Source organism: Gambusia affinis, linkage group LG09, assembly GCF_019740435.1.
Source record: "Gambusia affinis linkage group LG09, SWU_Gaff_1.0, whole genome shotgun sequence".
Taxonomy (NCBI): domain Eukaryota; kingdom Metazoa; phylum Chordata; class Actinopteri; order Cyprinodontiformes; family Poeciliidae; genus Gambusia; species Gambusia affinis.
Window position 1 is genome coordinate 26,301,323 of NC_057876.1, and position 24,871 is coordinate 26,326,193.

At 38.9% G+C, this 24,871-nt stretch overlaps 1 protein-coding gene across 3 annotated transcripts in view; it reads right to left on the reverse strand.

Moving 5' to 3' along the window:
- Positions 1 to 24,871, reverse strand: part of spata5 (spermatogenesis associated 5) — a 107,266-nt gene that overhangs the window by 58,541 nt on the left and 23,854 nt on the right. For all 3 annotated transcript variants that reach the window (XM_044126464.1, XM_044126462.1, XM_044126463.1), the window contains exons 11-14: positions 23,980 to 24,189; positions 18,352 to 18,405; positions 17,327 to 17,406; positions 11,769 to 11,895 (exon numbers count right to left, since the gene is read on the reverse strand). In XM_044126464.1, coding sequence (XP_043982399.1) covers positions 11,769 to 11,895; positions 17,327 to 17,406; positions 18,352 to 18,405; positions 23,980 to 24,189 — 471 coding nt within the window. The remainder of the gene's footprint in view (positions 1 to 11,768; positions 11,896 to 17,326; positions 17,407 to 18,351; positions 18,406 to 23,979; positions 24,190 to 24,871) is intronic.

A 24,871-nucleotide genomic window follows, 5' to 3' on the forward strand; every position in this document is an offset into this window, starting at 1 on the left:
CCCACAACCACAATAAACAGTCATGTTTACTGCAGGCAACAAAAAGCAGAATATGAATGAAAACAGAGTATAATCCAAAGTCATTGCACACTGTTGTATGTTTATAGCGGCCCCTATGACCTTCAATGAAAAAAAAGGCACAGAAAGCAGCTGGAAACTGTAACTGCATGATTGTTGAAACAGACATAAGGGGTAAAGACTGCTGGTTCCAAAACATGCCGAGTGTGATAACACCAGGGAGATCTTTTCCCCAAACAACTACTGCTGGACTTTCAGTGTGCAGGAGAGATAAGTGTGGGAAAGAAAAAGAATAGAGAAAATGAGGACAGAGGAAGAGGAGATAAGAGGAGGGAAAAGAGCAACCGCTGCTGACGGCTTGCAGCCGGGCTTCAGGGAGCTTGAGGTCAGGGACAGGTCCGGTTGCCTGGCACTAGTGGATTCTCACTTACACACACACATTCCCACTGTGTCATCCTGTCTCATGTTTACTGCTTCCTCAAGCTAACAAACCCATTTCCTCGTCACTGAGGCAACAATGGAAATTTATAGGTTTAGAGGAATATACATATATGACACTTTAAAATGATCAAAAATACTTATTTTCTAACATTTTTAGTGTGATTTTATACTTAAATTAGTGGTGGGACTCGGTTTACATTTTTATTTGAGTTAATTGCGGGGTCAAATTAAGTAACACATTTTTATCAAAAACTATAAAAAATAGATTTGCATTTGTACAGAAACAAATAAACAAAAGAAGAAATACTGTAGAATTTTCCCTGTGGTTTGTGTCAACCTGTAATAAAAATCCTCAATAAAATCCAACTTTCACTCTTAAAAGGTACTTTATGTATTATATTTCCACTTCTTAAAGGGCCAAGGAGCAACTCAATTATGCAGCCGGGCTCCAGTAAACAACTGAGAATATAGCATAATTTCTTACAACATTTAGTGAAGAAACAAGACACATATTGTCTATGCATGTAAAAAATGAAAGATGGGTAAAACAAAAACAACACAAGTGAGAATCATAAAGGAGTTCAAGAACAAGACAAAGCTAAAAGGTCCTCCATTCTGCTTTCTGTCTGCGAGCAGTAAATGTTTGAAGGTCCCTCTCTGTCTCTTCTGTCTGTTTACAATTACCGTGCCGGGAATGAATCTTCCACGAATGACCGCTCAACTGGCAGCCCTGACTAGCCAGGAACAAGGGAGCTATTAGTGGAGGAACTGAGGAAGGAAGGAAGAGGGGAAAGCCAAAGTGAAGGCAGGCCAACTTCAGAGGCCCAGTGAAGGAAAGGAGAGGGAGGGAGGAAACAAGCAGTTGTGCTCCAAACTGAGAGGGAGGGAGGCGAGGAAGCAGTGCAGAGGGATCAGTGGAGGTATAGGGGATAGTAAAGAAGGGCTGAGCCACTTCTCCCTGGGGCAACAGAGGAGGAAGAGGACACAGAGGTGCTAACAACCCCAGCGCTTCCTCATCATAGCCACCCGTCTCACCCTCCCAGCCAGTAAGGGAGAAGATGAAAGAGATGAGTTCTGGGGACTGACCCAAAGGACAGTGGACAGGCTCAGAAATTCTTTGATTTCTCAGACAACAGGATTTAGAACGGGACCTCCTGATGCCCTTTTGACACAACAAATACACAAGAGCATTTCATGGGTGGGACATTCCCTTGACCCGTTCAACCCCCGATCCCACTTGAGTCAAGGCTTTTTTTCAGGCATGCGAAAGCTCCGGGGGACTTCCTGATAAGCCATAAAATACTTTGGCTTTAGAGATGACAAGGTGGGAACCAACAAAAAAAATGCTGATGCCCTCTTTTTGTAACACTATTAACAGAAACATACACAAACAGACGTAAAAACAGACAACTTTTCACACGGTCATTCATCAAGCAGGTCCTGTGGAGGAGGAAATGAGGTGACATCCTGCCATCATCCTCTTTCCGACGCATCTGCCAAGTCCTTGTAGCAGGGACACAGGGCCCCAAAGACCTGCTCTATCTCTCTTCCTGACCTCTGCTAACTATTATTAGGTTCTTTCAAATAAAAAAAATCCTGAACTGATTTCATTTGCAAACTCCATGGACTAAACCTCTCATGGTTTTATTCTTCCACTAGCAAAGCAACCAAAGAGGATATGGATAGTAATAGAAAGTCAAACTGCTTTAGCCTGCCAAGCTTCTGCAGTGTGTGGCAACTTCTGAGGTCAGGAATGGTCACTGGCGCTATCCTCATGTAGTTAAGCACTACCCACTTCCTAAACAAACAAAGGATAAACATCTTTGCAACTAAATCTCAGTAATTGTTGCCACATTGCTTACATTTGTGGGAACCAATGAACAAATTTGGCCAGCTAAAGCTAAATTAACACATATGGGCTGGATACTGATAAATTTTACATTTTACAAAGTATACTAACAAGTGCTGAAAGGTTTAATCAACAAGACATTTCATAAAAACACCAATAATCTACAGCATGCACCAGTTACCTTTGAGTTAGCCAAATAAAACAAGTAATTTTGGGAAGCCCACAAGGCTTCTGGAGAATGTATATAGAAGTTATAGTAATTTTTTATGTCTTGCTTCAGGGTATCCAGCCTTTCTCAGAATCATTTAAAGCAGCCTAATCAACAATTTTTAAGGTTTTGCTTAAAGGAGTTCCAAACTCCTTTAAGATCTCTTGGATTTTCCTTTGGTCTAAGATTACTATAAACAGTAGATGAACTGCATTTAAAAGTTAGGAGAAACGTTTAAATATAAATCAGGACACATAACAAGAAAAATGCAGTGGCTTTTATTTGATTCATCTACTAAATACAAAGAGCATTTTTGCACATATTTTAGGCCCACAATAACTTCATGATGAAATACTATTGTTTGAAATATAATTACATGAGGAAGTTAAACATTAATCATACATTGATGTCTCAGTCCTCATGTTAATAATTTCTTTTCAGCACAGAAAAAAAGTGAGCAGGAGCACATCGAAACAGAACCCGAGCTCTGACAGCCAAATGGTCGTCCTCAATGGGTAACTTAATCCTGATGAAGACGATTGAAGCCAGCAAAGGATACACTGCGGTAACCCATTTCTCCCCTGGCCTGGCCAGTCCCCACTGAAATGACTGCAGCAAATAATAGCCCATTTGTCTAAGCATTCTCTGAACACGGCAATGAACCTGTTGATGTGCTCAGAAACGAGAGCACAAACTGGCTTTATATCACAGGAAAAAACAGGAGGCACACTGTAGCTCCCTTAGAGACATTAACCGCACCACCCCTCCACTCCTCCTTAAGTCTTACACCTTATCCACTTGTAAGCAGCTCTTAATGTGGTGTTGGGATCCCCAGAGCTGAGAGCTAGGCTCAGGGGGCTTCTGTAGGGGATATTTCAAACATACAAAGAGGGTATTATTTGTTGAAACCCCTCGTTGGCCCCCTGACCAACTTTTATTTTGTATGAGGGTCTGACTGTATCCTGGTGGTGATGAGTGATGACTGCTTCCTATTCCATGATAATTGAACAGACAGGAGATACACCAAGTAGATCAGTTTCTCCCTATCAATCATGAAAAGACTTGATATTTAACTATTATTCAGACTGTTCAATCCTACACATCCTCTATTTCAAAGTTCAAATTAACTTGTGTCAGCATAAAATATTTATTGTTTCCAAAATGTTAGCTATGATGTCTAATAACTCTTATTGCACTGATGTAGCCTATCCGTACACAAACCTCTTGTGGCAGATATTTAACCCACGATTGGAGTAAGATGTTGAAAAATGTAAACACTATGTATCTACCTAGCTACTATCTAGTAGTAAGTTCCTTTGCTAATAGTTAAATGTTTTACCATACCTAGCTATTTGATTGGTCGGTTAGTTTCAGCACAAGATGTTAGCCAAATGTAAGAGCTTAGTTGTTTCAACAAAAGGCTACACGCTGTTTCAGAATGTTAGCTATTTCTTTTTTTTTTCCTTTTTTTTTCTCCGAAGAGTTTTTGCGGCGCTAGTGGCTCATATTTTTTGTGACAGTAGGCAGACAGGAAGGAAGGTGAGGGGGGAAGACATGCGGCAAAGGTTGTCGGGACTGGGAGTTGAACCCGCGACGTCCGCATCGAGGACTAAGGCCTCCAAACGTGGGGCATGCTAACCCCCTGCGCCACCACAGCACGCCCCAGAATGTTAGCAATTTCATCATAGAATAAATGTTAGTTATGCAACATGACATTCAAGATGAAAGATAGCCAGCTACTAATTTGCATGTGTAAATAGGTTTTTGAGTTCTTTCAACATAAGACATTTGCAGTACTGACACTACTGTACACATATTTGGTCAACTAAACCTGTGCTGAATCTTTCTTGGAGTGACTGGATTACTAAAATTACTCTGAACATCATTGACACATCCAGGAGGTCACAAAATAACACAGAAAATGTAAAGCACTGCAGGTCTTTCTTGCCAGAGTTAAACCCAGAGTTAATGATTTAATAATAAATAAAATTTGTAAAAAAAAATAGCATCCTTGTAGCATTTGCCAAAAAAGTCTTTATGATTCACTTGACTTTTGTGAAAATATTCAATGTACTGATAAGACAAGAGTGAAACTTTTTGAAGGTGTCCTGTTATCCATAGTATAAAACTAACCCATTCCAAGGCGATGCCTGGTGTAAAGTGGTGATCGCCAGGCTTGTTCCCCCTTCTCTCTAGTTTAGACAGTTAGACATGTTGACATTAACAGAGTCCACAAAAGCATAGATAAGGTTTTTCATATAGAAAGCAAAGTGTTTTGACCAAATACTAGAAAAAGAAGATTGCAGTGAAATAAAGACAAACTTAGAGAAAAAGGAGAAAAAATATACAAGCTATTCAGCAGTATTTTGGAAAGAGGGGGGTAAGGAGTTGCATTTATGAGAATAAACGAGATTTCCTGAACTGAGAGCATTCCAAGGGCGCCGGTGGTCTCAGCTTGCCAAAAGGCAAGACGACACATGCTGGAGATGTCTGCCAGGTAGCAGAGCACAAAGAGCCCTCATTTCCTCCTATCCCTCCCTCTCTCCAACACAGCTTCCCCCAACCCTCCACACACACCTCCCTCTCGCATCCCCATGTCTTTCCCACTGTTGTTCAGCAAAATAAAAGTACCTGATGAATGATGAATACCTGGACAGAAAACAAACTAGTAAAATCTGACATGCAGGTATTACTCATATGGAAAACAGTAAGATTTCCTTTTTATTATGACAGCAAACCAAAAGAAAGAAAGCTTTATTGTTCATAAAACTCTTGGATAAGCAAGGTCTGGTTATACAGGTTTTTAGTGTTCTGTATGTTGTTGGATTGGAGACTTATTGTGGTGGTACTGGATGCACAAATGTGTAAGCTGACACTAATACAGTCCTTGAAGTTTGATACTTGCCTTGGGATCCTGCTCCCCCTTTACACTTTCTCTCTCTCTTTCTGCCTCTCTCTCTCTCTCTCTCTCTCTCTCTCTCTCACACACACACACACACACACACACACACACACCTTTTCTGAGCTCATCCCTAGGTGGTATCCCATTTCTTGCATGCAAAGACACACAAACCTTTTTTCTTTTTTTCCAAATGCAACTTTTTTCTTAGTACTTCAGTAGAAACAAATGGAAATCTGTATCCTATATCTTAGAAACATGGCAGAGGCTCCAAATACTTTGAAAATCGTAAAATATTTCAGAGACAAAAAACTTTTAAGCAAAGAGAATATGAATAAAAACACTATCTGAGTTCAGACACGCTAATAGCTACAGTGCAGATAATAATGGCAGCTCCGTGTCAGTAGGACACCCGGCACTGTGGCAGCAGGGTTCTATTCAGAACTGTGCAGTCAGGAAAAAACAGTGAATAAGCTCTAATCCTTTAAGACAGCATCAATAGAGATTCCATCATGCTTGGCTCGTCACGAGAGAAGAGCAAAGCTTGGGAGATGATAACGTCAGTCCAGCACAAAATAAAATATGGCCTGTTTTGACTGGCTGGCTTATAGGCACTCTTTTTGCTAAGGGTAGTTTCCTGTTTAGTGGAAGGGCGGCTCAGAAGGAGGTTTATGCTAAAGAAAAGACAAAACAAAAGCCATTCAAACAGGGAAACTCTAAGGATCCTTGCATGCCCTCATGCCAGGCTTAATAGCTAAGTCTTAAAAGTTGTGGGTGTTGAAAATAGTCTTTCAGAAGAACGGAAAAGTCTTAATGTACAAACTGAATGGAAGAATCACAGAAGCATTCAGATGAGCCAACACATAACAAACATCAACATGAGGCTCTCTTGGATACAGACAAATATAAGTTTCGCTTTAGGTGTTTCCTGTCAAAACATTTACATTCAGGTCATTCAAGTCGGGGGAAAACCAACGAATCACCAGGACTCAAACCATAAACACAATAGTAGCAGCATCAACAGTTTAAGACTGCCTCTGAATACTTTAGCTTCATCTCGCTTTAATGGTTGGATTCTTAAAACTTGATGACAAGACAAAGTCCATACCAACAGGATGATAAATCATAGTTGGTTAATGCTTAAAAGCCAGGTAACCGACTCATTTAAATAAACTCAAACAATACTCTCAAGGAGAGTAGTCAAACATCCAGGCAGAATTATACTGGAAGTTTGTTGACATCCATAAAAAAGTGTGTCATCAAGAGGCGACTTGTGAAGGGACATTGAATCATTTTTCAAAGTAGAACTATGTAACTCTGGAGATTTTTTATAGACAAACCTTTGTGAGATTTCTCAACTGTCTGAAAACTAACTTTCAGGACCTCAGAGGTACATAAATCATCACAACAATGAACATAAAATGAGGTCAGACTAAAATAAGTGATACACTTTGTGCAAAAATTGCATCACATGGCATAAAAAGCTTCAAAATAAACTGGCATGTAAAGTTTCTGTAAGCTGCAAAGACACAAACATACACAAGACCATTTCCCACTAGCTTCAGAGAACCAAAACATATTTGAAAAAGTCTTTAAAGTTGCTAACAATTCCTATAAATGGTCTGTTCAGAAACCTGTTTTTCTTTGAAGTGAACCATGTCAGGTTTGGCACCATCTTCTGTTCAGAAGCAACACTACAACACCAGCAGCAGACTTCAGGGTAGAAATCTGATAAAAATGCAGATAAATGAAAAACTAACATCAAAGTGCAGAGAGTAAAATATGTCAGGATGGAGATTGTAGAGCTAAATATAGTCAATGCCATTTACCTTTACTGCTTCTGTTTAAAATTGTAATTGTCAAGGCTCATGTACTATTACATAAATGCGCAGCAATATTAGCAATGTTAGTTTAAAGACTTTGATAGCAAAAAAACTAAAAAATAAAAAATATGAATTAGCAGAGAACAGTCAATGCACAGTTCCTCTTCACAATTCTGGGTTACATAATGAGACATATAACTAAAATATTACAAATACTGTAAATGAGTGGGCTTTACATTATAAACAAATATTTTAATTCTAACTGTTCGCAGGAGGGGAGCTAACAGAGTAGCTTATAATGGATAAAGTGGTGGGGAAGTAGAAGTAGTGACCAAAAATTAAACAATAAAGTAAGATAAACATTTGAGGACAAGGTTTGTTTTCTACAACTTACAGAATAACATGTAAAATAATAATTTGATGAATTAGTCATTAAAACAGTTTTTATTGCTTTTTATTGTTTTGTTATGCAAACCAAATGTCTTTGTGTTCTACCATAATGATAATGAACAACATTATTATGAGCCATATAAGATATTCCATCTGGACCTGCAGAAACTGATCAAGAATCAGAACATAGATTTTGAACAATGTAATTACTACGAATCCTCAGTGTCAACCAGCTAAGGGGGGGAAATATGTTGAAATGTAGTTTTTGGACTTCTTGTTTGTTCATGTTAACAACCAGCTCACTGGACATTTGCTTCACAAACACAGTGACAGGGCTTCTTCCTCTGCTGAACAGGGTGGGCAAATATTCCTGGTGGTGCTAATCAATCATCAGAGGTTGGCTGTGGCAGGTCGGAGGTGGGGCTGCTTGACTGGTGCCACAAAGAAGAGAGGAAGTGTAGGGGACTGTTTTATAGAGGGGAGGGAGGTGTTGGTGTGAGCATTTTTAGACTAAAGTATTTTCTTTAGCACATTATCTCACACAGATATCCAGAAAAGAGAATGCAGTAGATTAGTGATTTCTAACCTTGGCGGGGGTTCAGGAGTTTACTTTCAGAGAGACTGCCAACATGTTTTGTACATGAAAAAAAAAAAAAAAAACACTTAAATTTTAATTACATCATATTTTGCTTTTACTAACATATATGTTCATTAGAAGTATGTTTAAGGAGTAAAAAGCAGGAATATATATTAATTGACACTATTAATTGAGTGACATTACGTTGCAAGTCGAGTAACATTTTCATTTTCATGTTTTCATTTTGAACTGGTTATGATCAAATACTCTGGTTTTAGGATATTGATCTGTAGTACTTGCTTTGTTTCTGTGTAAATTATTCTTATTATCTATTAAAATTTGTACATTTTGGAATGATAAATCATTCTATTTGACTTAAATCATTGTCAAATGTTTTAAATTTAATGAGTCATTTGATTTAAGTTGAATGAAAACTACCAAACACAGTTTTGGTAGTTTTGAAACTCTGTATCAAAACTCTTGGTAATTTCATTAAACTACCAAAAGAAAGTTTGTTTAGTTACAAAGGTGTGACTTTTTCTGGCCTTTGCACATATTCCTACCAACACGACTCAGAGGGAACCAGATATAAACACTCTTAACCGAAGATGGCAACTAAATGAACAAATGAACAATCTCGGACTGATTACTGTGGGTTTTTTTTGTTTGTTTGTTTTGGCTGACATACAAATACTAGTTGACATCGACAACAACCAATCTGCTATTTAAAAGTAAACATGGCTTCCTCCTCTTCCGCTATCAAGAAGTCAAGGCTCCCGCAGGAACCTCCCCTGCACCACTAAAACCTGACAATGACTTCATTGACACCCAAGTGTCTCATTAATCTTCATTTGCTCCATCATATCCTGACATCTGCATTGAAATAGCCTCCAGCGTCAGTTTGCACCACCGCTTGGTGGGGAAACATGGCAGAGTGCTGATATTGTGTACTGGGTTGGGGTTTCTGGGTGTCTAGCTGCCCATTTGGCTATTCTCGTATATATTTCCTATACGAATGACGTGAAACTCACCAACCACACATATAAAGACAAACTCACTCAGCAGGGGACGTGAGCTGGAGGAGGTAATCTGATTTCTCAGCTGCACAGGGGAGCACTTCCTGAGAGCAGCCGGGGGTTTCCCATCTGTCCACCCTGAGGCTTGACCCCCCGCCTACTGTTAAAAGTGTTTCTTTCTCTTCCTGTTGATGCGTCTTTCTCTCTTTTTTTACCCAAATACACACATGAAACTACACACTTAGGGTGTTTCTAAGCTGCCACACCACTAATGGAGTTTGAAATGAGACGGCAACCAGTTATGGAGGTGGAGGAAGTTGCTGTCATCCCCCACCGCAGCAATGGATCAGCTCTCCACAAGTGTGCCAGAAATGGGTTTGGGTTTGGAGTTTGAGGAGAGGGTTAGCCAAAATTTGCAAGTGGGGGGGGATTTGTGCTGATGGATATGAAACGAACAGTTATCAGTTTACATAAAACAGCAGCAAACATGCCAGTTCTTGTCCCGAGCTGCAACGTAAATGTGTATAAAAGTTCTCTGATAGATGTGCTATTTTAGACTGAAACTCCTTCTTTTCTGAGTGTGTGCAATTTTTCTGGGAGGAGAAGTGAAAGACAAAAGAAAGCAGCCTGAGTTGGAGCTCTGAGATCACCGTGACATTCTGCTTTCCTCTTTGACAGAACACAGACTCCGTCTTTGATCAACACTCAGGAAATTTCATTAAGACACAGATGAGTGGATAAGAGACTAAATAAAGGTCCTGTGGTAGAGAGGAGGAAGCAAAGGAGACAACAAAAAGTGTAAATAGAAAATGAAGTGAGGGTAACGATAATATCTCCATCATTTTCTTATTTACACCGCAGGTGGACATAAAGTATAAGGGCAAAAAAACAACAATCTGAAACAGTGTAATTTCAATTAAACTCTTTTTTAAACCAGACGGTAAAATATGTTAATGATTATAAATTTCACTTTCATTTAACAGCTTAGTTGTGCTGTAAAATTGTTGTAATCAAACTTTAGGCCATTCAAGACAAAGACCAAGACACACCACTTCCATCAAACTCTTCACGAACTGATCCGATTTTTTCCTGACATACTGGTTCCAACTCGACCTCCCTCTACAGATCACTGGTCTCAAGGGATCGAGTATTCATGTGAGAGAATGAACTGGAAATCCCACCACCAGACCCACAAGCTGGTTTGTCAGTGAACTCTGTACGTCTGGACTCCTACCATACTTTTTTTGAGTAAACAATTTTAGTTTGTCATTTCCCCCAAAGCGGATGCGTTTTACAGTCACAAAGAATTTCTGGAGGTCATATTAACTTAATAATATGTTCTAGTTGCTGCATAAATCATCCGACTCAACTTACAAACTGAACTGAAACTGTAGCAAGACAGCTCTGGTAAATGACAAATTAAAACTCGAGCAAAAGCACGTACTCCTTGTTTGCTTAAGGAGAATCAGTGACAACTTATGAGATTCAGGAAGGGTTGCATATTAAATGCTTGTAACTTATTTGGAAGCTGAATCGTGGTGCTGCTAGGAAAAAGGAGTCATCCATCGGGTGTTTTCACACCTCATAATACGATGGACTCGCATCGATTGGGGACCAAAATTGCAACATTTGTAACATTTTCAGCTAGTCCAGTCCGCTTTCACACTCCACTATGTTAAACCAACAAAACCCTTTGTAAAACTTGTTCACCTCCTTGCCTGTGGTGGCGCAGTACCAAGAAACACTGAAGGAAACAACAGGAAAACCTCTGAAGAAGAAACTGAGTGTACCTTCCTTCTTCATAAGATTTTAACAAAAATGGAGTGCCATCATATTTTAGCAAAAGACCACGACCCATTTCTCCTGTAAGTAGTAGACTGTGTTTTGTTGTGTTGTCGTATTTACCCAGAATGCTGTGCGCTGTAGTCCGATTCGTGGTTTTGGAGTGGCCTACGGTCCACTTGGCATTCACTTATGCATTCAAACCACATGCTTCAACTAAATTGATACCTAAGCTTGTAGGAGGACCAACGTTTGCGTTTAAGGTTCATATCAGTTTGATTGTTCATTGAAACCTCTCCAAACAAACTCTCTAAGCCAATGGACTAGAGTTTGATTAAAGTGGAATAAACAGGGCTGCTGTCAATGCACCCATGGACTTCAAATGTATGAGTCTTCAAAGATTTATGTGCAAATCCTTTGAGACACAACCGCATGCATCTCTCAGAAACCAACCCTCCTATTACATCTATATTCAGCTCTTAAGCATCGTCATGTTTCAGATCTGTCCATCTTGTCAGCTCGGATCTTGCAGTATGACTTCAAGTTCAATGGAAATAGGACATTTGCATTTATTGTTACAAGACACAATCAAGCAGAACAGACCAGAGGAAGGACCTTTAACCTTATCAATCAATCATTATAAAAGTCAGGAAGAGGAGAAGAGGAGACAAGGAAAGTAAACACAAAACATCCACTTAGCCTTATCAATCACAGACCAAAGAGAGGGATGGAGAAATGAAGAAAGAGTGCCGGTGTCTTGTTTACCTTATCAATCATGTCAGGTCGGTTGGTGGCGGCCAGCACGGTGACATCTCGGAGCTGCTCAATGCCGTCCATCTCTGTCAGGAGCTGAGCCAGAACCCGGTCACCTACACTGCCTGAACCCGCAGAGCTGAAGAGGGGGTGAGTGAAAAAAATAAGATAAATAAGCGAAAAGAGCATTGCAGCAGATGAGCAAAGATGAGTGAAAGGAAAATTACTGTATGAATGGATGGGAAAAATTACATATTTCAACCAAAGGTTTTGACAGCAACAGAAATGTTGAATTTCACCCAAAGCAAACTATGGAACCATCATCCTTTTCCAGAGGAAGTACTGTTAAGAATATAATTGTTCTTCCTAAGAACTTCACAAAAAGAGGCTTAGTTTCATCACGTTGGCTTAATAACACCCGGTTCAACATCTCCACAATCATGTCTGACATTCAGAAAACTAATTATAGCTGTTCAAATATCAGTTTTCTGGATCATCGAGATCTTAATGATGAACAGTTCAATTGAAAGTAAGATGGTTTCATGCAGTCCAAGAAGTACAAGTATCATCATATCTTTGAGGATTTATGTTGCCACCAGGACGAAGCTTGCTCATCACTAGCAGTAGCTATTTCTGTCGAAGAAAAAACATTAAACCGGAAGTCTGAAAGAAGCAAATGGATGGAAAAAAAAGGCTGGGGAAAAACACAATTATCTGATGAATCCTTTTTCTGATTGGAAAATCATTTGTCTAAAATTAAAAAGGTGTCTTTCTTCTAATTCTGCCCCTTATAATGTTTGGTGTCAAAACATTTTCATACACCAACTTCTTTCAACAGCCCAGGTACAAATTGGTGGTGATCTTTGAATTTCCCAGTATGATTGAGGGTAAAAGCGATCAGGTGCTCAAAGATCACAGCAATGAAATGTCGGCTGGCTGACAAGGAAATGCTCAAAATATCAAATCCCATCTGTCATCGCATCTTTATGTTATGTTTGTTGTGGTTTTAGGATTATTTGGAGCTTATTATTCTCACTACAGCTTAACCACACCAGTTATTTTTCTGGGTTGAGTTTTTTTTTTTGTGCTCTGCTCTTTGTGTATTTGGTTTAGAGGCTAATTCCTCTTTAGGGCTTGTACAGAAGTAGCCAGGTCTTTGTTAAAAATTTACATCTTCGTCCCTTTGTTTAAAAATATATATATATATATATATATTGTACACACAGGATAAGCTTCAGAAACGTCTTCATCCAAATAAACATAGAAATATCTTTGTTTTTCCAGATATGTGGGTATGTGTGGACTAGGCCTTAGTCCTCTCTGTGTTTATTTCTTTGATAATCAGTCACCTTCTCTCAGTTTTCATTCAGTTTTTTTTTCCCAGCTGCACTTAACTCTCCTGCCTGGTCACACCTGGTTCTTTTGTCACCCATCCATCTTCCCAGTAGTTAAAAGTCAGTCAGTTTCATGATGTCTTTGCCAGATTCTTCCGTTGTTCATTACTTGCATCCTTTCATACCAGCTTGTCTGTTTCCGTTTTATCTCCTCCACTTCTCAATGTCTTACCATCTGGTACCAACATCATTATCCCATCCTCTTTTCAGCATTTGGGTCCATGTCCAAGTTGATACCAGCCCCAGCGGCTGGGTAGAACCTGTATAGGTTGCCAGTTCTACATAGGAAACCCCAGATGCATAATGATGTACACATAACTGAGGACCATTTAGAAGAGACCAATTATGGTGTTTCTAGGCAACACTGTGTAGTGAATAAACTATGGCAAACAAATTATGATCAGTTCCAAGAGACAAAGAGTGGTCACCATGCCCAGAATTTGGGCCACAAGTAGATATTCTGCCTAGATAGATAAATACTGTCAGAAGGAGAGTCAAGTCTGTATTGTACAAACATTTGTGTCATTGCAAAAACTTCTCACTGTGCTTCATTGAGGAAAAAGAGAAAACATTAACAGAAATTAAAGATGTTGGAAATGGCAACAACAAAAAAAATAAATAAAAGAAACCAAAAACCTCAGTAATGCAGCTAATGAGAAGTGATATAGATATGTCAAAAGAAACAATCAACAGGACCTGGAAGTCATTTTAGAGAATATTTTGATGACAACAGAGATTTAATTAACGCTATTGTCACTCATCTTTAGAAAAAGAATCCTCTGGCAGCAATATGGAGCTTTCTTGCCAGTGATGTAAAACCCTGAACAGAGAACAAGGCGATTGAAAACAGGTCATTCCTCTGTGATAAAGCACCACTTGTTGGGAGCCCCGTTTGGACTTGTTAACATGGTTTCTCCATTGAACTGACTGAGATGAAGAAAAGCTGCAGCAGGCAAACATTTTGTTAGGGGATAATTCCAACAGTAAGAGTGCCAGAAAGCTAAATTAGAAACTAAAAAGTGTTTCTCTTTACCTGGATGAACCAATTTTGGCTTAATTAATATATTTTGAACCAGGTGTACTTTCTACAACAACGATATGTTAATTTTATGAATAAAAATTAAAAATAAGGTGGAGAAACTACTCTGCAAAATTGGATCCAAGAATTTAAATCTGGTAATTAAGTGATGTTTGTAATGTAAAGATGAAGAACCGACTTAGATACACCCTTTTGCCGCTCAATAAAAGATCAGCAGCCTTAAAAAACTCAGATAGTTATTTTCCATAGCACAGCGCAGACAGCCATCCTTCTGGACACACACACACACACACACACAGTCTCTGTTGACAGGGCCAGCGGAAGTGCCAGACGTCATTAGTGCAGACAAGGCTTCAGAGGAGCACAAAAGAGCTCTGTCACCGAGTTACGAGGGAGAAGAAAGAGAGGAGGGGGACAGCGAAAGAGAAGGAGAGAAAGTTTGGGTGAGGGGGCGACATACCATGCTAGACAGTATGCTGGGGAAAATAGGAGAAATTATGAAGAGGGTAAACATGGAGAAGAGATGGGTAACAAATAATCTTTTTGAGAAATGGAATAAACCAGCATCTGCAGTTCACAATAAATGATAAACAATACAATAAATGCCCATAGTGCCTACACCTAATCTAATAAGAAGTCTGGGGAAAGGAAAGGCTGACATGAACAAAGTCTCAACATGCTTGATGTTCCCAGACTGCATGCGTTTCCAAATGCATATTAACAAATGTCTCTATTTTAGCCCAATATTTCAAAAGTATAAATACCAAAACTCACTATGGATTTATGGCACTGGTCAAGGTTTAAATATTATCTACAAAATTCCACACTGTAGGAGATAAGACTGAAAGAAAAGGCAGCACAGAAAGAAGGTATTTGTATTTTTATTGTGACTCATTATTTTGTAAAAACCATAACTTGGCATTTTATGCCTCTGAACTGATCATCTTTGCTTCACTCCTGTTTTCCTCATTTCACTCCACCAGTTTCGACTCGTGGCAGGTAGGCTGACAGATTTACAAACGCTTCTCATCTCCTGCCTGCCTCCAAATGAGACACACACACACACACACACGCACACACGCACACACACGCACACACACCCACGCACACACACACACACACACACAGGAGCACAGGCTGTCTGGTTGTGTCAACAGATCTGAATCCGCACTGGACGTCTGTGAGCCACTTCATTGATTAAACACAGCAGGAAGTGAAGTCCAATAAATAACATTTACAGATCTGCAAGAAGTGCATTTCTCTAAATGGTGAGTGGCCTTGAGGCACAGGTCCAGTCCTGCTTCAACCAATGTGAGCTGGCAAACAGAAGAAGTAGCTGGCACTCGCTGAGCACATATAAAAAATTGATATTCATAAAAGCGGAGAAGAAAGCTCAATCAAAGTAGAAAAAAAAAAAAACAGGATAGAGGAAAACTGCCAGCTCCCCTGGCAAAGAAATAACTGATAAGGACAAATTACTATTTAGTGCAGACTGGAATTAGGCCAAGAAGACAAAATACACAAACACTGCAAGTTCAGCACAATGATCCAATGAACGATTTAGATATGATTTAATTAAATTCTAAAATATGTTTCATTTATCCAAAAGGGAAAATAAATGTCTTAACTCATGTCATCAGAGTATCTTCAAATTGTTGCTGTAAAGGGTGAAGTTGCAGGAAGAATCTCTAGTAGCAGTTAGTTCACCTCTCTTTTTTTGTCATCAGTGACAGGTTGCACTTTAATTTAACTTTGTCTACAGATATCAGCTGAAATCAATCAGTCAAGGTTTTTTGTAAAGCACATTTCAGCAACAAATCAGCTGAAAGTGCTTTACAAAATAAAAAAAATAAAATAAAATAAAATGTCAATTGAGAATTGAGGAACCAGTAATAAACATCACATTTTGTCGAGTGCCATAACCAAAATCATCAATATACATCATATATGTTGGTCAATGCTCCATTTATTAAGGTTCAAAAGCAACTCTAAACAGGTGAGTTTTTAGCCTTGATTTAAAGGAACAAAAGGTTTCAGCTGTTTTGCAGTTTTCTGGAAGTTTATTCCAGATTTGTGGTGCACAGAAGCTGAGTGCTGCTCCATGTTTGGTTCTAGTTCTGGGGATGGAGACAGGAACAGACAGGAACCCGGAGACCCACAGGTTCTGGAAGGTTGATGCAACAACAATAACAGGTCTTTAACGTATTAAATATTCCTGTAAATTTCATAATTATCATTATTGTAATTCTATTTGCTCAAAGTATTTATACTTTTTAAATAATTTATATTTTATTTCAGTAACTCTTTAAGAGAAGTACATTATCTATATTAATTCCACACAGGTTTATGTTTTCAAGTCTTTATTTATGCTAACCATGATTATTTTCTGCAAGCTTGCAAACATCCATATATCTTGCTGTGTCTGGATGTTTAATTTTTAAAGTAAAAAAAAAAAAAATCCCACTGGAGTTGGAAGAGATTTAAAGAGGAGTGGCAAAAGCAATTGAGGTGGATTAGCAATGCTTGCCAACGACTGCTGGGTTCATCCCAGTCCTGTTACTGTGAAATATCACCTCTGCTGCACAGAAATTAAGCTGATTGTTATGAGAGTTTCCTTAGTTAGAGGCCTCCTCAGATTCTCTAGTAGCAGTCTCTAACTGGTTATAAGGCCTGCTGCCCTTTTCTTAGCTCCATCCTGCAAATGTCATCTTTCCCTGGTTTAGCAGGAAGCACGCTACATATTTGGCCTTCCCCATCTGCCGTGAAAGAGCACAATGAAATGTTTGTGTGCCTCCGGTCCATGTCCTCTACCCCCCAACCCCCGGTCTCTTTCCTTCAAGCCACAGATGTTCCCTGTGCCATCCCACTGAAACTCCTCCGGACAACACTCTGTTCTGTGTTCTCTGCTGGTGAAAAGCCACACAACTCTGCAAACACTGCATGGGAACCGGTGCATTCATGCAGACTGTTTCGGATGTTTGTTCCTTCTATCATGCATGAATCACAGTGAGATGTAAGAGAAGAGGCGGTAGTCATTAACATTGACCGCAGACATGATTATGAATTTGTCACACAAACGGGAAGAAGCTGTTTGGGATTATTCTTTTTAAAGGAATACAGAAAAGGACAAACTGTACCTTCCTCTTTCGCTGGCCAGAGCATCGATCTCATCAAAGAAGATGATGGAGGGAGCAACGGCCCTTGCTTTCCGAAACACCTGCGAGCAGCGTCAGCAACAACGGAAGAGGCAAAAACAGGACAAATGTTTAACGGGATAGATGAATCATCCGAGACACAAACATGAAGAGGAAATACAGCCGTCATTAACCCCAGAAATCACACCGCAGGTCGTCCTTTAGGACGTCAGAACTGAACCCGTCAGGGCTCCACAATTCAGCTCAGGAACACAATGATCAGGAAGGATTTTGGTGTATAATAATAGCCAAACACACTGCTAAAAAATATTCAGACCTGGTAAACTGATCTGAATGTAGTCAGGTTAAAATCAAATTTTATGAGCCTTTAATATGATGGACCAACATAAAGCACACAATGCATAAATAAAAATAAAATCTGAAAATATGTAAATAAATAAACCCAGTGAAAACTTTTGCCTGTGTTAATGTTATTTCTCTCTTTGTAGAAGCTACACCTGGTCTGGTGTTTAGTTTGGCTGTGATGCCTTTCTGGATTATTTCTTTTGTTTCTTTTGCATGCATCTGTGTGTCTGCTCACAGACAGACATTTGTATTAAGCCATGCTCTGGTTCTGGTGGAGGTTTCTTCTTGTTAAACGGGACTTTTTCCTTTCCACTGTTGCTACATGCATACATCAATGACACAACCCAAATGATTACTGTTATGTGTTCGTCCAGGAGTGAAAGCTGCAAGTCAAAGGGATTTGCTGAGTTTCCTTAGATAGCAAACGTTTAAACTAATTTGAATAATAAACTGAGTTTAATTTACTGTTTGACAATGTGAATGCATTGAAATAATTATTTTTTCTTTTGCAAAGTTCCTTGAGGTGACATTTGTTGTGAAACGGCGCTACATAAATATCCAAACCTGATTTTAACTGAACTGAACATCAAATCCCCCAAAAATAAATCAAAGTCTTTGGTTGGAACATGATAAAAGTGGTAAGGAAGGCTTAAAGAACTTACCTCTCGAACTGCTCTTTCAGACTCCCCAACATACTTGCTCAGTAATTCAGGACCCTGAAAGAATAATTTATGTAGAGTTACTAATTTATAACAGCTATAACTGTATGGTTGTGTTATTATGAACTTAAACAATCTAAAATTCTTCTACATTAGGACCTTTGACAAAAGACAATCATTTCTGTTTTAAATGGCCAAAATCCAGAAGTAAAATTCTGAGTGACAACTGAAGCATCTGCTCCTTGAACGCAGCAGATCAAACAGAGAGACGGTGATCATCAAGTGTGCAGAACAGCAGGACATGTTTTGTCTCTTTGTGTGAAATTTTTCCGCTTCTCACTGTACGCTGTGTACCGTTTCATGTTTGTATGTAACACATGTGGCTCACTTGGCAAAGATGCACATTTTCCACTCTGTGAGCATTAAAGTAACACATCTGCTTGCACCATGGTGCAACTTCTCCTGTTATGAATGCATTCAGGCACATCAAATAAAATCAGATATTTGGGAAGATCTAAGGCATGAAATAGTAGGTTTGTGCTCACAACAGCTTCATAAATATAACCTGCAGCCCTATTTGTTAAGGCTGTTGCATGGTTTTCAAGCCCAATGATGAAAGCTTTTTTTCCCAAATTTTGTTAGAAAAAGAACAGCGGAGGACAATAAAATGAGGGGGAAGCAGAACAAACATTTCCCCAGAAACGTACTGCCATGTCTGCTGTTAACATTGTGCAGGATGACCCAAGCCACTCCAAATCTGTCATTTCTTGTTTCCAGTGGAGGGACATACTTCCTTCATAACACGGGTCCCCAAAGTTGGTCCTCGAGGGCCGGTGACCTGCATGTTTTAGTTCTCTACCTGGTGGCACCAACAACCTTTTCAGCATGTCAATATTCAGGCCTTCTAACGAGCCATCATCTGATTCAGGTGAGTTAAACAGGATGCAGATCTAATAACAGCAGCTAGTGTTGAAAGCATTAAAAGCATTAAGTTTGCAGCTCCTACATCAGAAAGGAAAGGGCTCTGGAAACTGAATCTGGTTCCTTGAAAATGCTCCTGCAGCTTATGAGACCAAAGTGTTTAAGTGTCCTACAAAATTCTTCAGAACCCAAGGTACCAGAACAATGTGCTGGACAGGTCATCTGCTTTTTGCCAGCTACCAAACCCAACCTCCAATAGTCTAATGAAGAAAGTCTTCAATCAGTTGTAGCAGTGAAATTGTAGAATTATTATATAAATTTTCATAATTATTTTTATGTTATAAAAACTATTATTTTTCTGCTTTGGCCTCCTTTTAACCAAAAACATTAAACTATTTGGTTCTGCCTCACATAGAAGGTACGCCTGGTAAAGTGCTTTTGTGTTTGGGCTTTCTGTTGGATAGAGCTGTGAGCAAAGCTTTGCTACCTTTGATTTTACTCATGGCTCAATGCTTCTATGTTTAGCTTTGTCTCTTTAATATAAATATATGGATAGAGTTGGGATAGAAAAGCTCTGAGCGTTAACTTGCAAAAAGTTCAGAAAACAACTACTATAGAAAGTACACCAGGTTCTGAGATTCTGTGTTCAACGGTGTATCTTACTTTTATGAAGCAAGAGCAAGAGATTCCCCAGCCTTAACTCTGTGTACACACTGTTTTTCTCCTCCATAGAAAGTACTCCTGGCTCAGTGAATTATGTCTTTCTGTCTTTTCAACACCTGCTTCAATGTACTGAAATGAAGTTTTGGGGCCAAAGTGACTTATTGTGACATCTGTTGTGAAATGACCCGTTTTATAAATAAAATGTATTTAATTAACTCAGAAAATTTCAGCAACAGTTACTTAAATGTGTGGGGGTTTCACATTTGATTGCAAACATAGCTTAACAATTTCTTCTCTGCAACTTCTTCTTTCTATATATTTTAAACTTTTAAACTCACTCAGTCATTAGAGGAACTTCCTCCACTGCAATCTACTCTTTCATCGCCTCTTAGCTGATGGACGAGACAACACTTAACTTCCAGCCCTTTTGTCTCCTGCAGTAAGTGTGTAGGTTGACTCGTTATTCCCAAGCTGCTCATTTCTTGGTAGAGCTGAGGCTTGGATGTGGTGACTTTTAAAAAAGACCAGGCGAGATACGAGGTGTGTGTGCGTGTGTGTGTGCAAGTGTGTTGGCGAGCAGGTATGCAGGGGTGACTATGAGTGTATTTGAGTGGCTGAAGGGAGGAAACTGAAATTGACAAGATGATAATAGGGTTTTTTTACACAGAGGAAACAGGCTGAGCCCTCAAAGTATCCACATTTAAATTGGGATAACGTATCTGTGTCAAAGCAACCGCCGCACTGGAAAAACCTGATACTGTTATTGCAGATGGTTGAGAGCGGCTTTCAGCAGCAGGGGCAGGATGTTTTTTATCCCGTTTCAAAGAGCAGATTCTCTTGGTGATAACTTTAAACTGGCTGCAAAACCTCACAGCACAAATCTTTGTTTAAGAAGCACAGGACCCTCCACGCTTAGCGGCGCCTCAACTAGCGATTTTATTAAACTAATAGACTTTTTGTTTAGATGACCAACAACAGCTATGACATCAACCTAACCAAAAGATTTCAGGATTTGTTTTTAAGTTGGATTTTTCTGTGGAATGTGACCACAAATTAATTTGGAAAAATTTGCTTATTCTCTGATTTTTCTTTTATTCTTGAATATTTTAGATTACGTCTAAAATACAGATTGTTAAGATGAAATAAGTCATTTCAGCTAAATAAATATGCTACTTGTGACCCTACTGGCCAGCTTTTGCAAAACAACCAATCCAGGAGCATCGTTCTTTTTCCAATCCTTGGCACTGACTGGCTGTGCAATTAAGGCATTTTTATGTTTGAACTGTAAAATAGGCAGTTAAAAGCAACTTTAATGGAGGTCACACATATTTGTGGATTTCTGCTCATAGCCAGACAACAGATGATCTGAGCCACCTTTCGAAATGGGAAAGACAAGAGAATATTGATTTTCAAGTCTGCTACTAGGAACGGCCATTTTTGGTCACCAAATCTCCACAGCCATCGTTAAGATTTTATCTACATTCCCCCATCAAAAATGCAAACATGCACAGTTTTGTGAACCACTGCAGAAACTTTACCTGGAATGGCTTGCTTTTGTCAGATAAAGTTTTGGGGTCTGGTGTAAAACAAGGGCTAATTATGTAGAATAGCACCTCATAAATATAAATATGGTATATTATATGTAATGCTGTGTGCATGTTTCTATTTCTAATCAAATAATTCTGTCTGTGGATGCTCCAACCTTCTGAAATATTAAAAGATAAGATTAAGAGTGTTTTCACGCATGATAGTCCAGCAGACTTGGTTTGACATTGGTACATTTCCAGCTGCAGCGGTTCACTTTCACACTGCACTGTGTCAAATCAACCAAACCGTTTGAAACACCTCTTCCCCTCCTCACCTGTGGAGGCGCTGAATCATGAGCCACTGAAGAAAACAACACAAAAAGCACAACTTCCTTCTTTAAAAAATGTAAACAAAAATTAAGTAACATCACATTCTAGAGGTTGTAGGACTTCTCTTTTGTTGTTGGTAAAAGACCACGAGTCATTTCTCCTGCTAGCTCTAGACTTTCGCGTTTGTTTTGGTTGTATTTATCAAGAAAATACTCTGAACAATAATCAGAGTTCAGATTATAGCTTCCTGCTTCTGAAACTTGCATCCACATATGCATTCAAACCTCGCCAGAGTTCACTTCAGCTGGTTTTTAGCTGGACCACAGTTTAGTTTTTGTTCCAGATCAGAGTTTGGTTGCACATTCTAACCTCCCCAAATGAACCAGACTTTATAGACAAACAAACTAGAGTTTGATTAGAGCAGACATGAAGCTATCGCACATTTCATTGACTTGTGGAGAAAATAGGAGAAAAATCACCCTGCTTCACTGAGACAAAAGGAGGGAGGTCACGGCAGAACTGGCTTCTGACTTAATGATGCCAGTTGAGAGCTTCTGTCTGGACTTCCTGTCTTTTTCTAAATATTCACCAGTCAACAATTCAACAAGACGATCAATCAACATCTGTCAACATGTCCTGAACATGGGGGGAGCTGGCAGAGAGGACGGGGTGATGAATGAGAGAGGACAAACATTGGGTCAAGGGTCAGAGGAAGAAATTCTCTGCAGCTGTACCACCCTCTGCTCTTTAGGAAATCATCACCACCGGATCAACATCTCTGGGATTTTTTAATTTAATTGGAAATTTGAAGTTTATAAATGAAGTTTATAAATGTGCCAAATTTTTATAAATGTAAATAAAATGTTGCACATGTCTTGAGGCATTTCTCAATTTATTTATGGATGCTTTGTTTCAAAGTTTTTTGTACACTAACTCATTATCATTCAATTTTTTAAGTATGCCCTTCACAAACTGCACCCTGTGTTATTTTAGTCCACCACAAGGATGCTTTTCCCTGTGTCTTACTCTGGTGATCAGCTGTGTTCGCTTTTCCTTTGGGGTCCAAGACCAGACAGCAATCCAATTTTTTCATGAAGTTATTGATGTAATAGTTTGGTAAAGTCACCCACACTTTTATGAGACATGTAGAAAAAAACAAATTTTAAATTAACCAAGAAGCTGATCCTGACTGCAAAGTGTCTGGGAGAAAGAGGAAAGGAGTTCTGAGCAATCAAACTTTAATCAAAGATTATTTCAAAACAACTCAACATCAGAACTTTCACATAGTCACTCTTAATGTTATGGATGTATCAGCAACAAATTTTAAATGAATTTTGAATATGCAGACTTGTGTATTTAAGAAGAAACAGAAAATATATTCTACAGCCATAATTTCTGATTATTTCACAACAGTTACACTCTGAAACTGAATAAAAATAATTTCAAATTCAAAAGTAAAATCCACTAATTTTATATAATTAATGTCCTCCTGTCACAAATATGCAGCAGCTGTCTGATTTTCCACACTTGGAATCAGTCAATATTGCACATCCTCTGGAGTGTAATGGTCGTCTTTGTTTGTATTATAGAACATAAATAGAAAATAGTGAAATATTACTACTTAAAACTGCTTATGTCTTCACAGATGAAGGTTCACACTTCATTTTCATCAATTTAATACACATTTTCCAACAATAAACATGTTTATCACCCTCCCATCACAAAAGTAAAGCTATATTAGAGTACGAGTGTAATTTATATGCTGGTACTCTTTAAACTAGACGCGGAAGGAGAATATTTCATACTAAAATGCAGTAAATTTGCTAAAGTAGATAATAGAATCCCTATTACCTGATTAAGGGAGGAAATGCAACACAATTTGCATGACGAATGTTAAACTGCAAACGCAGAGACTGAGAGACAGCACAACAAATCATCAGTCCTCAGACTAATAGCTGACTCATCTGCACAGTTTTGGCAGAACATTCAATCAGGAAAATGATATGCAGAGGCACATCTGTAAAACATTATGTTTTCATTTTTATGTATCCCATTACAGAAGAGAAAAGCAGCAAGCTTTGGTACCATTTTTGATTTTGACTAATCAGCAACGTAATTTGATAACGTTTGGTCAACCCAGAGTGACAGGAAAAAAACCCCAAAAAACTTTAATGTAATGGTGAAAACTTACTTTAATAGCCAGAAAGTTGAGCCCACTTTCATTAGCCAAGGCTTTGGCTATCATGGTTTTGGAGCAGCCTGGCGGCCCATACAGCAGGACTCCTTTAGGTGGCTGGATCCCCATGCGGGTAAAGGCCTCGGGGTGCCTCAGGGGCCACTCCACGGCCTGTTTCAGTTTCAGCTTTACCTCTGCCATCCCACCAACATCTGACCAGCACACCTAGATAGATGAAGCAAAGGAAAACTTCAACAAAATGCAAGATGATCAATCAATTAAGTTTACTTGTATAGCACATTGCAGCAACAAGGCCATTCAAAGTGCTTTAAAAACACAAAAATTAACAAATAATAATAATAAAAAAAACAGCCATGAAAACATCACACAGTTAAAAAATGAGAAACCAGTAATAAATGTTACATTTTGTTGAAACATCAATGCACACCAGTGATCAAAAGTAACCATAAACAGGGAAGTTTTTAGCCTTGATTTAAAGGATCTCAGTGTTTCAGCTGTTTAGCAGTTATCTGGAAGTTTGTTCCAGATTGTGCTGCTTCTCAATATTTGAGATATTAGCTGGTAAATAAGTCAGGAAATGGATTACAACTATTTAGAAAAGTGGAAATAAAGAGGAAAAGCCTGTTTAAATGGTAATAAAAAATAATATCTTGAACATGATAAACAGTCAATTCCAACAAAACAGCCAGATGTAGTGTGTGGAGAAGCAGATGTGGAAGAGACGAGCATTATTTTACAGAATCAGAATCCAGCAGGTTCACTGAGGTCAAACACATGCAATCAGAAAAATGAATCTGTTTTACAATGGAGGAAAGCAGCAGGAAGAGGTCAAGCTCTAATAAATAATCATTCCAACAATGTGCTGAAACGCACTCCAGCCCTTCAT